This window comes from Vulpes vulpes, chromosome 14, assembly GCF_048418805.1.
Source record: "Vulpes vulpes isolate BD-2025 chromosome 14, VulVul3, whole genome shotgun sequence".
Lineage (NCBI taxonomy): Eukaryota > Metazoa > Chordata > Mammalia > Carnivora > Canidae > Vulpes > Vulpes vulpes.
In genome coordinates this window covers 109213442-109226175 of record NC_132793.1, presented here as the reverse complement: position 1 = coordinate 109226175, position 12734 = coordinate 109213442, and the positions used below count along the sequence as shown (strand labels likewise).

Below are 12734 nucleotides of genomic sequence, written 5' to 3'. Positions count from 1 at the left end.
CACTTTCTTTGTACATTATCGTTTTGGTTGATCTATGTAATGTTTAATTAAATCCCATAATTACAGTGAAAAATACAAAGCACACTGGGTTGGAGGAAGGCCTGGAGAGTGGCCTATCAGCCACATGGGCCCAAGGAGCTCTTGTCTGCTTCTCAAGAGGCCCGAGAGGGTTGGCTAGCCTTTGCTGAGGAGAGTTGGAAGGGAGTACAGATCTCCCTCTGAGAGGCAGCTGTGGAGGGCGTGGGCAGACAGACTTCTTAGAGAGTGGGCTTAGATTGGCATGGCTCTCTTTGTAGCCCTTGAGCTTTAAATAGGTCAGGTTGATAGGTGTTTTTGTTGACAGGAAGATGATAAGTATTTTCAGTTTCGCAGGCTCTAGGGCATCAGTTGCAGCATCCCAGGTCAGCTGTTGTGGACAAAAGCTGCCCCAGCCATTGTGTTCATGAGGGTTATGGCTGTGTGCCGATAAAACTTTGTTTACTAAAACAGACTTTTAGATATCTCTGCCTAGGACTGATCACTCATAAACTCCTGCTCGACCATGGGTAACTCTTCTGAAAGTAATGCTACTCAGTAGATTAGCTTTGTAAAAACACAGACTTGAAATTAATGTAAGCGAAAGTCAGGAGGCATCTGCAGAATAGTTTAGTCAGGCTGTGTTTGCATTTTTCCAAAGGTTAATAGAAATTTGATTTTCATTTTGTGCCTTTTCTCTGATTATAAAATCTTGTAAATTCCATAGAGGAGTAGAAGCATAATGATGGCAAATGATCCTAAGGAGTGTGCAATTAGAGTGTGCCCCTTGCATTTTCTTCTGGTTTCTAACGTGTCCTGGGTCAGGGTAGCACAGGTGCTTTAGGCCCTCTTTGGGGATCGTGTTTGTATCCTGGAGTCCTCCCGCTGAGCCAGGGTCAGTGTGCTCTGCGAGCATGACTGGCCAGGAGGTGCTCTGACCTGCCCTTGCCCCACACCTGCAGGTGCTGGAGATGTTCATCCTGGTCCTACAGCAGTGCCACAAGGAGAATGAAGATAAGTGGAAGCGACTGTCTCGGCAGATAGCAGATGTCATCCTCCCGATGTTAGCCAAGCAGCAGGTTTGTCCCCTGTGTGTCTTGTGGCTGTGGGGTCACTGGGACATGTTTATAGCTGGCAGAATTTCTTATAGGAGGCAACACTTGCAATTGACATTTCACTGAATTAAAACAGATTCAGTTTGTGATCCTCATCGGTGCCGATCACAGGGCTGGGATTTCATTTATTTTCAGTGACCTTCTCAGGTTGCTGTTGCCTCCTGCTTCACAAGAGCAGAGCCTGAGGCTCAGAGCTATAGACCAACCCACCCAGAGGTGTGCAACTGGAGAGTACTGGGGCCAGTGTGGAACTGGTTGAGTCTGGAGCTGTGTCCTTTCCTGTCTGGCTGACCTGCCTCTCTCATCCTGCTCAGTCAGACATTGCTACTTGATCTTGAGGAGTTTGTTTTCCCTTATCAACCATGATCCATCATTTAATCAGAACTTCTGTAATCAAGCCATGTGATCAGTTGTTTCCATAATTGCAGTGGAAAGAGGTTATCTGGCTGTGTTATGTGGGATGGAGCCACTCGACACAGTTTCTGAACCATGGCTGCCACCAGGTGTGAGAGGACAGGATGCTCTGTGCCCGTTGCAGGTGCAGTAGCACCTTGGTAAATGGGATGTGTGTTTTGGGGGGGGGGGGGTGTCTCCAAGGGAAGCAAGGGAGTGTCGGTGATGTCCCTCCAGGAAGCCTCACCAGCCATTAGCAGAGCTCTAGGTATTAAGCGCTTCAAGATGCGGTCATCAGATACCTGTGTTCATTTTCATTCTCTCAGTTAAAGAAGCAAGTACTCTGGGTAGTAGGCAGTGTCCGTAACTCTTGGCAGTTGATACAGATGTGTAGCCATGGTGCAGTAGTAGTTACTGTCTTCACAGCTTCAGCCCCATTCTGGCTTCCTAACAGACTTGTCATCCAGAAACTACTTTAGAGGGAGGGAATCTTCTGGTAATATTGATAGATGGCAGTTTTCATAAATTGATGAATGTGGTGTTTTATCATGATTAGGGATCTGTATCTTTAGAATAGTACTCCAAAAACTTTGTTCCAGTTTCATTTGTCAATAGTGTACACGATATAAGGCAGATGGAGGGCAGCCCAGGTGGCTCAGCGCTTTAGTGCTGCCTTCAGCCCAGGGCCTGATCCTGGAGACCCGGGATTGAGTCCCACATCAGGCTCCCCACAGGGAGCCTGCTTCTCCCTCTGCCTGTGTCTCTGCCTCTGTGTGTGTGTGTGTGTGTGTGTGTGTGTCTCATGAATGAATAAGTAAAATCTTAAAAAAAAAAAACAAAAACAGGTGGAGCTAGAAGGCTGGAAGGCATAGTAAATGTCCAGCTTGATCCCTGCCATCATGAAACCGTGTGAAACACACAGTGCCTGCCAAGCGGCTAAGCACAGGTGTGCATTCCATGCAGTAGTGGGCACTGCAGTACCAGCAGCAGATACGAAATTGAACAGAGCTGGTGAAATGCCTGTCCTCTAGGAATGACAATTTCGCTGGATGGAGGTGGAAGAGACAGACAACAAAAGTAACTTAGTGATGTGTGTGAAACACCAGATGACAGTAGGTGATGTGAGGGTGGGCCAAGGAGAGAAGAGAGGTGGGGATGTCAGGGCAGGGCTACGTTGCTAAGTTTGTGTAAACTTGACCCAGGTAAGAGCTTTCTAGGCAGAGAAAACAACAATGGAGATGCTAAGGTATGGGAGCCTGCCCAGTGGGATCAAAGAACTTTAAGAGGCCGTGTGGGTGGAGCAAATTGACCATGGGGATCAGGGAAGGCAGCAAGGGTCTAGGGGTCATGGAGGGCCTCTCAGGCCAGCATAAAGGACTTCAGGAAGCCTGTAGAGGGTTTGGTACAACGGAGTGGCATGGTGTGATTTGAGAGCTGAGGATAGCCTCAGAGAGGGAGTGAGGGCAGAGCAGGGGGACCTGACTGAGGCATGGAGGTTGCATGCACCAGGATGGGGAGTGAAGTGACAAGCAGTAGCCACCTGCCACATACAGTGTAGAAGCAGAACCAGTAAACTTTGCTGTTGGCTTCACATAGATGTGAGGAAGGAAGCTTATGATGATGGGCATCTGTCTACTGTACTGGGGAGATGAGGAGATGAGATTCTGGTCTGGGCATGTGCCCCTGACATACCTGGGAGGCACTCTGGGGAGGCTGAGGAAAGCATTTGGATGTACAAATCTGTAGTTTTCAAGTTGAAACTGGGCAGGAGGTGAACATTGGGATGGGAAGAGGTTACTATGGGACCCCGTGTAGCTAGGAAGGAGGAGGCCGAACTCTGAACTTAAAGGCCAGAGAGGGGAGGACGAGCCTGTGGAGGAGGTGAGGAAGGAAGAACAGGTGGGGTGGCATTGTTAAAGCTGAGGAAGGAAAGCATTTGGTGGAGGAGAGAGAGGTTGGCTTTTGGCTGTTCACAGGCTGAGCAAATAAGCAGGAGATGGAGGCCAATGGGGAGCAGTTTGGGTGGGGTGGAAGGTGTAGAAGCCTGGCTCAGAGAGAGGCATAGGAAAGAAACAGTCTCTGAGAAGGAATAGATGCGAAGTGGCAGCCAGAGGTAGGAAGAGTGGTCAGGGCAAAAGCAGAGGGGATTGTCCTCAGCGGGTTGGGGCTGGCCCTGGCTGTGGGCATGGTGTACTTCTCCTGAAGACCCAGAAGAGGCAGAGCTAGTGGCACAGATGCAGGCCCAGGGGGAAGACTTGAGAGTGTGGAAGCTCTGCATGATCCATCATTTAATCAGAACTTCTGTAATCAAGCCATGTGATCAGTTGGGCATCTGGGAACAGCATATCTCCGCAGACGTGTTCACTGGGTATGGGCACACTCCTGATGATAAGCAGTGCCCATCAGGAAGTCAGTGGTTGAACATTGTGGTAGACCCTTAGCTTGGAATATTTTGCATCCGTTAATAATGTTAGATTTTAAAACCTGTTGTCTTGGGAGTTCTTCATTCTATTTTTAAGAGAAAAAAGCAAGAGATATTTATAATGATTTTTCAGAACAACTTCAAAGACTTTGCGTGTCTATGGGTATATGATTATGGGAACATAGAGAAAGTTAAAGAGAAATACAGTTGACCCTTAAACATCATGGGTTTGAACAGCACAGAGCTACTTACACACAGATGTTTTTCCATAAATACAGGACAATCCTATACATGTATTTTCTCTTCCTTATGATTTTCTTAATAATGTTTTGTTTTCTTTAGCTTTTACTTCATTGTAAGAGTGCCGTATGTAATACATGTACAAAATATGTGTCGGTCAGCTGTTTTGTTATTGGTGAGGCTTCTGGTCAGCAGCAGGCTATTAGTAGTAATGTTTTGGGGAACTCAGAAGTTATACATGAATGTTCAACTCTGTGGGGTGGGTGCCCCGTTTGTTCAAAAGTCAGTTGTGCATCAGTTATTACCATTTGTTATAATTGGCTGAGTAGGGATGGGGTGCAGGTAAAGTGAAGAAAGGAAAAGTGTGTGATATCCATTTAGGTAAATTATGTGCATAAAGAGATGCATGAGAAATTGTTCCCAGACTATGGATGGTGATCATCTGATAATGTGCGATTCTGGCTGTTTTTTTCATCGTTTTAAATAGTTGAATCTTTTACAGAAAATATACATTGTTTATATAGTAAAAAATCTAAATAAAAAGTTTCCCTATGGGAAACATATAACTGCTACGGTGTTCTAAAAACTGTTTGCCTGGTTCACCACTCAAGTTTAGGAGGCTTTTAAATGCAAGAATGGTAATACTTGGATGGTCAAGGCCATTTGACCTTGAGGTCCCTAACTTGAGGTTCATTTCTGTTGGCTTACCGGAAAACATTTGTGATGTTCCATTGCAACAGATGCACATTGATTCTCATGAAGCCCTTGGAGTGTTAAATACTTTATTTGAGATCCTGGCTCCTTCTTCCCTCCGTCCTGTGGACATGCTTTTACGAAGTATGTTCGTCACTCCAGATACAATGGTGAGTGTCTCGCCTCATGACGGCATCTTCGATTCATGACTGTGCAGTGCCCCCTGTTCATCAGAGTTACCTAGGGACTCTACTAGGGAGAAGCATGGTGGAGCTTGGGAATTTAGGTTCTAGATAGTATTGATACTGCTTGTCTGGGACCACACTTTTGAACCAGTGATAATTTATTGGCTTTATTGGTAGAATGGTAAAATAAGGGTAATTTTCATTCATGAAACTAGCAGTCAGGAAAAATGTAATTCTCTTTTTACTTTATCACTTATTTTCTCTCTTTTAGGCATCTGTGAGCACTGTCCAACTGTGGATATCAGGAATCCTAGCCATTTTGAGAGTTCTAATTTCCCAGTCAACTGAAGATATTGTTCTTTCTCGTATTCAGGAGCTCTCCTTCTCCCCATATTTAATTTCCTGTCCAATAATTAATAGGTTAAGAGATGGGGATAGTACTTCAATACCAGAAGAACACCATGAAGGGAAACAAATGAAGACTTTGCCAGAGGAAACATTTTCAAGGTATGCTCTTTATCTTAGCCTTTAACCATCCCACGGCCTTCAGGAAGTCATGAAGTCATTTTGCGATCAGTAAGTCTGCAATACGTCCTGGTCTTGCTTAAACCCTGCAAGTGGGGTAAAGAAGTCTGTGTGGGTATGTTTTCTCTACCCAGTCTGCCTCATCTTTGGCCCTGGGTTCATGTGTCTCTTAAGTTCTGTCACATCCTATCTCATATCCTTGTTAAAGACCACACAGTGGCTCACCATGGCAGTGGGGGCTGAGGCTGGCAGTAAGAGTGTCTGTTGTGTTGTCTGCACAGAATTTAAAAATCTAAGAGAACCCACTAAAAGTCATTTTTATTCTCATGTATGCTGGCCATTCTAAACACGGTAATAAAATCCTTCTTCCCGCCAGGGTGACTGTTCCCACTGTGTTCCACCTGGTGTATTTATGGTATCAAATCGGGTCTGCTCTCACAAATTATTTGGAAGCTCCTTGAGGGCAGTGATCACAGGTCAGACTCATAAATGCTTGTTGCCTATACAAGTATCTGTCCACCTTTGCTGGATTCAGGGCACTCAGTAAGGTAGAGCTGGTGAGATGTCCCATGAGTATGGTTTGTCCAGACCTACTTCTTCCAGGCAGGCCCAGGTAACATCCATTTAGCCTTCCCTTCATTGGTCATTGGTGAAGGTGCCTGTGTGTTTGTGGAGTTAAATCCAGTAAACCTGCCAGACACTCTTTTGTTTGCAGGTTCAGTCAGGTGGATTGTGGCCCCCTCTGCTACATTTAAGCAGGTGGCCAAAATGAATGAACATTAAATTTTTACAGCGGATTGTTGTCTTATATTTGTGCTGCTTTATGGTTTGCAAAGTTTTAAACACTACATGTCATTTTATCCTTGTAGCAGTCCTGAAGGTGATATGTTTATTGCCATCTCCTAAGTGAGGAAGGTGATACACAGAGAGAGAAGGTGATTTAATCCAAAGGGATGATATTAAATGTTGCACTTTGTTAACTTACATTTTTACTCCACTTCTGTCTACCATATGTATTTTTACAGTATACCTCATATAAGTGCTCTTTAACAGTCACCTATCAGACTTTTCCCTTTCTTTGAAGGTTTCTCCTACAACTAGTTGGCATTCTTTTGGAGGATATTGTTACAAAACAGCTAAAAATAGAAATGAGTGAACAGCAACATACTTTCTATTGTCAAGAACTAGGCACCCTGCTCATGTGTCTGATCCACATCTTCAAGTCTGGTAAGTGCCTCAGACTACTGTTCTTATTGCATCTATATATTCCCTGTCCTATACCGTACACTCTAAGAGGTAGGATACCTTGCTGCCCAGCGTGAGCTCTGCTGTGCTTAATGTGCATTTAAAAATGTTTTGTTGACAAAAAAAGTAAACCTGGGGGTTTCTTCCTCTTTTAAAAGCCCAAGTTATTTTCGTACTTTTATATATAATTATGAATTAGAAAGGACAGTGAACCCAAGAGAGAAGTCACAAGGAGGCAGCCTTGCACCATGCATAGGAAGCAAACAATCCATATTAGGACAGTCAGTGCTAAGAGGAATGAATGTTTTCAAGAAGAATGCCCTGGCTTAGATTAAATGAGAAACTAAAAGACTTTAGTTATAGGGTACTGGTAAATCCTCTTCTCTTAGCAAGAAAAATGAGAGGCAATTCTAATCTCTAGGAAAAACAAACAGCAAGGAAGTCATGGTCTAGATACAAAGCAAACCAAAACATAGCGTGATTTTCAACAATTTGATTGAAACCCTTGACCTTTAAAAAGCTCCTTTAAGTGGCTCAGGGGTCATGACCAAGGACCCATAGAAAGAAATGTTATCCTTCTAGGTTTCTTGGCTTTTTTTGGGAACTGTATTTACATAATCATAATATAAATACTGTTTGCTTTTCAGTTTTAAAGTCAATGTGTGAATAAAACGTTAAAGATTTATTTACTTATAGTTTCAGAGCAGAATGAAAATGTTTTTATTTTTAAAAAAGAATGTTTTTATTTCCAAGAAAAAGAAAAGAGAAACTAGCCAACTTAATTTTGGAGTGGAAAGTAGAGAAAGAAGTGGAGGGATGGAAGAATCACTAATCTCATTTTGCATTGTTGGGGTTATACAATTAATATCTAAAGTTGACACAACAGAAAATAGAGGCTACAGAGACAAGCAAATAGAACTGAGAATGTAACTTAAATTGAGTGAGCTGCATCTCATCTCTAATAGGGTAGAGTCTATAACCATCATTCATCATGACTCAGCAAGTCCAGCAGTTTGATTTGCAGGGGCAGGACCCTATCCTACACTAGAGCAAGAAGAAAAGGAATTACTGGTTAGAGTTCCTGGAAGTATAGAGGTGACTGTCCTCTTTAGGTATGACCACCTCAGGCCTTTTAATTCCGTTGCCATATCGAGTATTTCCATGTTTCAGCTCTGATTTCTGTATTGGCTCTATTCTCTGCTGGGCTGCTTCTCCATGGCAGGAAGGATGGCCTCTGGCCACCTGTGGCCTCAGCCCCGGTATGAGTCTTATGAGTATCCATGAATCCCTGCGTGCTTTCGCCCACCTGGCTTAGATGAGAGATTGGACAGCATTCACTGAGAGGGAGTGAGAATTCTTCATAATAGTAAGGTGAGAGGAGCAGGCAGAATGATAGATGGTCTGTTACCAGTGGTGAAAACATGTCGAGTGGAATTTTGGAGGCAACTATCAGAACTAGAAACAAGATAATCAGTTGTTGCCTGAAGAAGGGTGGGGCAGGACATTTGAAAAATCAGAAGCCTTTCTATTATTGGATTTTTAAGTTGTGTACATATTACTGTAATACAAACTAAAACATGCACACACACCAAGTACCCTCAGAGCTGGAGATAGTTCTCATTTTCAGACTTTCTTCATTTGGCAAAAGTGCACCAAGTCAGCCGGCACCGGACTGCACTCCGGATCCATGGTGTTCAGGAAGGCTGATGTGGCTCTTGCCTTCGTGGGGCTTGCAGTCCATTGGGGAGGATGATACATAGGCAGAGAATCATGAGTCTGTATATTTCCTGTGAAGGAAGCAAGTAGTGCAATGATAGGCACCCAAGAGGTGATGTTAAGCTAAGGCCTGAAGGTGAGATGTTGCTGTGCTCCAGCCAGATGGCTACTGAGAGTGCATGGGCGAGGGTCGGTGGGCGACAATCATTAGGCAACTGGGGAGGTGGAGAGGGGCAGGGGTCACAGAGAAGGAGGCGTCTTCATGGCTACTTCATTTAATTGCCTTTGCCCTTGGACAGGGGCGTGGCCAGAATTATCAAGTGGACTTGAGTATCAAGCCCTCTTCATTACTAACATTGAAAGGATTTTTGTTTTGAAGATCTTTTGATTTATGCTTCACTGATGTACTGTAATAAGTTTAAAGTTGAGAAAATAAGGTACATGAATAATAGATCATTTGTAGTACATCGGTCATTCTGATAGTTGGCCATTGTTTAGTTTGGATCTGATACCAGAAGGACACCTCTAAGCGCTGCTTGCTTCCCTCCTCGGACAAAAGTGACCTCTTCTATGTTCTTTTGCACATCACGTGAAGTTCTGTGCCATTCCAGGTATAGACCGACTCACCACCTTTAGTTCCTCCTGTTCCTTTTCTCAAAGGTCAGGGGAGGTATTGTGTAGGCTATGACAGCCAGTGCTGTCCACTAGTGCTTCCTGCATTGTGGGAACATTCTCTGCCTGCAGTGATTCAGTTGCCTCCAGCCACATGTGACCTTTGGGCACTTGAAATGTAACTAGTGTGATTAAGGAGGTACTTTTAAATTTTATTTAATTAAATAAACAGGGTGTGAGGGGCGGGGCAGTGCATTCTACTAAGGAGCTTGGGGCCAGGTGCTGGAGCACCAGTGGCTTTGCTACAGTGTCTTTGCATGCTGTTCATTTGGTTCAATATTTGCAAATAAGTTGTCAGTGTGTTTATAAGTGTCTATTTGCATGTTGTTTGTTTTGACTACATTTCTTCTAAAGATAACAAGGGAGCAAAATTACTGTGATTTTGAGACATTTTAAGTCATGTTATATTTTGATATAAGTAGGCATCTAGCATATGAAGTTGGGGATTTTTATTTATGCTTTGCTTAAAGAAAGGCAATGAATTCCAGTCCTCCACTGAAAATTGAGACCTTCAGAAACGATTCTTCCTGTAGCAGTACGATTGTTATGATTCAGAGTCACACTTGGGCAATGACGGGGATGGTCACACTGCAAGGAATCACAGTGTTGGCTGTGGGGTGTGGTGCCCCATCAGTCCCTAGAACAGCTCAACAAAATAGACCCGCTTTTACGAAGAGAAAGTTTAGGCTCCAGATGGTCCTATGGTAAAACCGAGATTGAAAACCCAACCAGGGCAGCCCAGGTGGCTCAGTGGTTTAGCACCACCTTCAGCCCCGGGCGTGATTCTGGAGACCTGGGATCGAGTCCCACATCGGGTTCCCTGCATGGGGCCTGCTTCCCCCTCTGCCTGGGTCTCTGCCTCTCTCTCTCTCTGTCTCTCATGAATAAATAAATAAATAAAATCTTAAAGAAAAGAAAAGAAAACCCAACCATTTGTTCTTTTCTCTTGCACTGCGCTGCTGCTTGGGTTGCACAGCAGCTCACATCTGCAGAGCACTTCTTGCAGCTCCAGAGTCTGATATGTGGAGCCTCTGTCTCTAGCTCTGCTTCCAGGACTCCTGGCTAGACCTCTTGTTCAGCACCAAGAGGGTGGAACAAGGAGTCTTCTGGGTCTGCCTTCCTGTCCTGGTGCTCTTCTGTGCTCTGGCTCCGGCACTTGGCCCTGGGCCCTGTCCCTTCTCCCAGGTCCTGACTCTCCTGGCTTCTCTTACCTCCCAGTCACAGACTTTGTGCCGTGGGCGCAACTTCCTTTCCTCAGCCAGTGGTGGCTGCCTAGGAGACTGGGAAGGGAAGCCCCGTCAGAGCATCTTCTGGTCCAGGTCAAGGACTATGCTCACTATAGTTCCTGTAGCAGATAAACAGCAGCATTTCAGTGGCTAACCACAGTTGCCACTGTGGGAAGTGCCTGTGTGGGAGGGTGTTCTGGTCTCTGGTGACTCTTCCCCATGTGGAGATTAGAGCCCAGGCCTCTCTCCTTCCTGGGGCTCAGTTGTCCCGGACATCAGCACCCTGGTGATGCTGGCGGAGGAAGAGAGAAAAGGCTCTCTTGCCATGGACTGAAAGTGACCTCCAGCCCTTTTGCTGGTGTTTCTTTGGTGTATCTTTCAGCGGCCTCCACCCCATACAAAGGTTCACTCCAGTGGGTGACTGTTTCCCAGCAACAACCCTGTTGGGCAGGAGGACAACCTTGGGGGTCAGAGCTGTGGGGATGACAGCCAGGAGGCCCCAGGTGATGGGCAGCAGAGGCAGACGTCATGGCAGGATTAGCAGTGGCATCAGCCACCTGCCAAGGGCATCGAGCGGGCCTGTGTGTGTGTCCTCACCATTCCCGTGCTCTGCTCCTCTCTCTCACCTCAGGGAGACACAGCCCTGTGGCCCTTCCTCTCACCCCCTCCTGCCACTTTTTGTCTTGAGCCTTTCCAGAGCTCACTCTGCAGTCCCTGGCACAGCCTGGGTAACAGCATGCATGTCTGTCTTCCCTGTGGGGCTAGGCCTTGCTGTGCTGTGAACCCCACCTTCGATGCAAAACAAACTGACCCTGTCTGTGCTCTGTGGCTTCCTCCATCCTCTCTCCTACATTGACTACACAGCTTTCCAACAGGAGTCTATTCCTGTTGCTTCTTGAGCTGGGCTTCCCCTCTGGTTTTTGCACCCAGAGCAGTGTGACCAGGAACACCCTTGCAGAGGCCGCTGCTGCTCTTTCCTGCCACCTCACCTTGCGGGTACCAGGCCTGAGCATGTGGGGTGGAGGCCCTCACTGCCTGACTTTATCATCTTTGCTTTCTAGCCTCTTGATGGTAGATGTCCCTGGATTCTACCTCGCCCTGACCCTGGCTTTCCAAGGGTAGAATTGACCACAAAACGCTGAGTTGCTGAGGGGGTACAGCCTAATGATTTGAGGTGTGAACTTACTGCGAAATCATCTCCTGGCAAGTTCAGGTGTATCCATCACTTCATGTCGTTAGACATTTTATTTTTCCTTAGATGAGAACTTTTAAGATCCACTCTCTTAGCCTCTTTCAAGTACACTGTAGAGCAGAGTTAACTAGTGTCACCATGTTGTGCATGAGAGCTCTGGACTTAGAACTTCTTTGCCCGATGGCACCCCCACCCCATCCCCATAGTCCCTGTCTCTGGCAGCCACCAGTCCATTCTCTCCATCTGAGTTTGGTGTTTTTAGATTCCCCATGTAAGTGAGATCATGCACTATTAGTCTTGTTTTGTCTGACTTACTTCATGCAGCATGATGCCCTCGGGGGCCATCCAAATTGTCACAAATGTCAGTCTTGCCTTTTTTTTTTTAAGATTTTTCATTTATTCATTCATCATTTATTCATGATAGTCACAGAGAGAGAGAGACAGAGAGGCAGAGACACAGACAGAGGGAAAAGCAGGCGCCATGCAGAGAGCCCGATGTGGGATTCGATCCCAGGTCTCCAGGATCGCGCCCCGGGCCAAAGGCAGGCGCCAAACCGCTGCGCCACCCAGGGATCCCTCAGTCTTGCCTTTTTATGGCTGAGTAATACTCCATTGTGTATGTGCACCTCATCTGCTGTTCGTTCACATGTCAATGTTGTCTTTTTGTGTCATGGCTGTGGTATGTGTGAGCATGCAGATACTCTTTGAGACAATGATTTTGTTTCCTTCAGATAAATGTTCAGTAGTGGGATTGCTGGATCGAATGGCAGTTCTTTTAACTTTTTGAGGCTCCTCTGCACTGTTCCCCACAGCAGCTGCACTAGTTTGCATGCTCCCCAATGGTGCACGAGGGGTCCTTTTTCTCCTCCTCCTCTCTAATAGTAGCGATTCTAGCAGGTAGGAGATGGCATCTCCCTGATGAGTGATGCTGAGCATCTTTGCATGTGCTTTTGGGCCATCTGTGTGTCTTCATTGAGAAACTGTCTGCGTGGGTCCTTTGCCCACTTACTAATTGGATTCTTTGTCTTTATGCTGAGTTGTAGGAGTTCCTCATGTAGTTTGGATATTAGCCCCTTGTTAGATGTATAGTTTGTG

At 45.6% G+C, this 12734-nt stretch overlaps 1 protein-coding gene across 2 annotated transcripts in view; it reads left to right on the top strand.

Annotated features, from left to right (window-relative positions):
• The window catches only part of HTT (huntingtin), a 146002-nt gene that overhangs the window by 85257 nt on the left and 48011 nt on the right, over nt 1–12734 (top strand). For both annotated transcript variants that reach the window (XM_072737636.1, XM_072737635.1), the window contains 4 exons: nt 978–1094; nt 4926–5048; nt 5335–5570; nt 6673–6815. In XM_072737636.1, coding sequence (XP_072593737.1) covers nt 978–1094; nt 4926–5048; nt 5335–5570; nt 6673–6815 — 619 coding nt within the window. The remainder of the gene's footprint in view (nt 1–977; nt 1095–4925; nt 5049–5334; nt 5571–6672; nt 6816–12734) is intronic.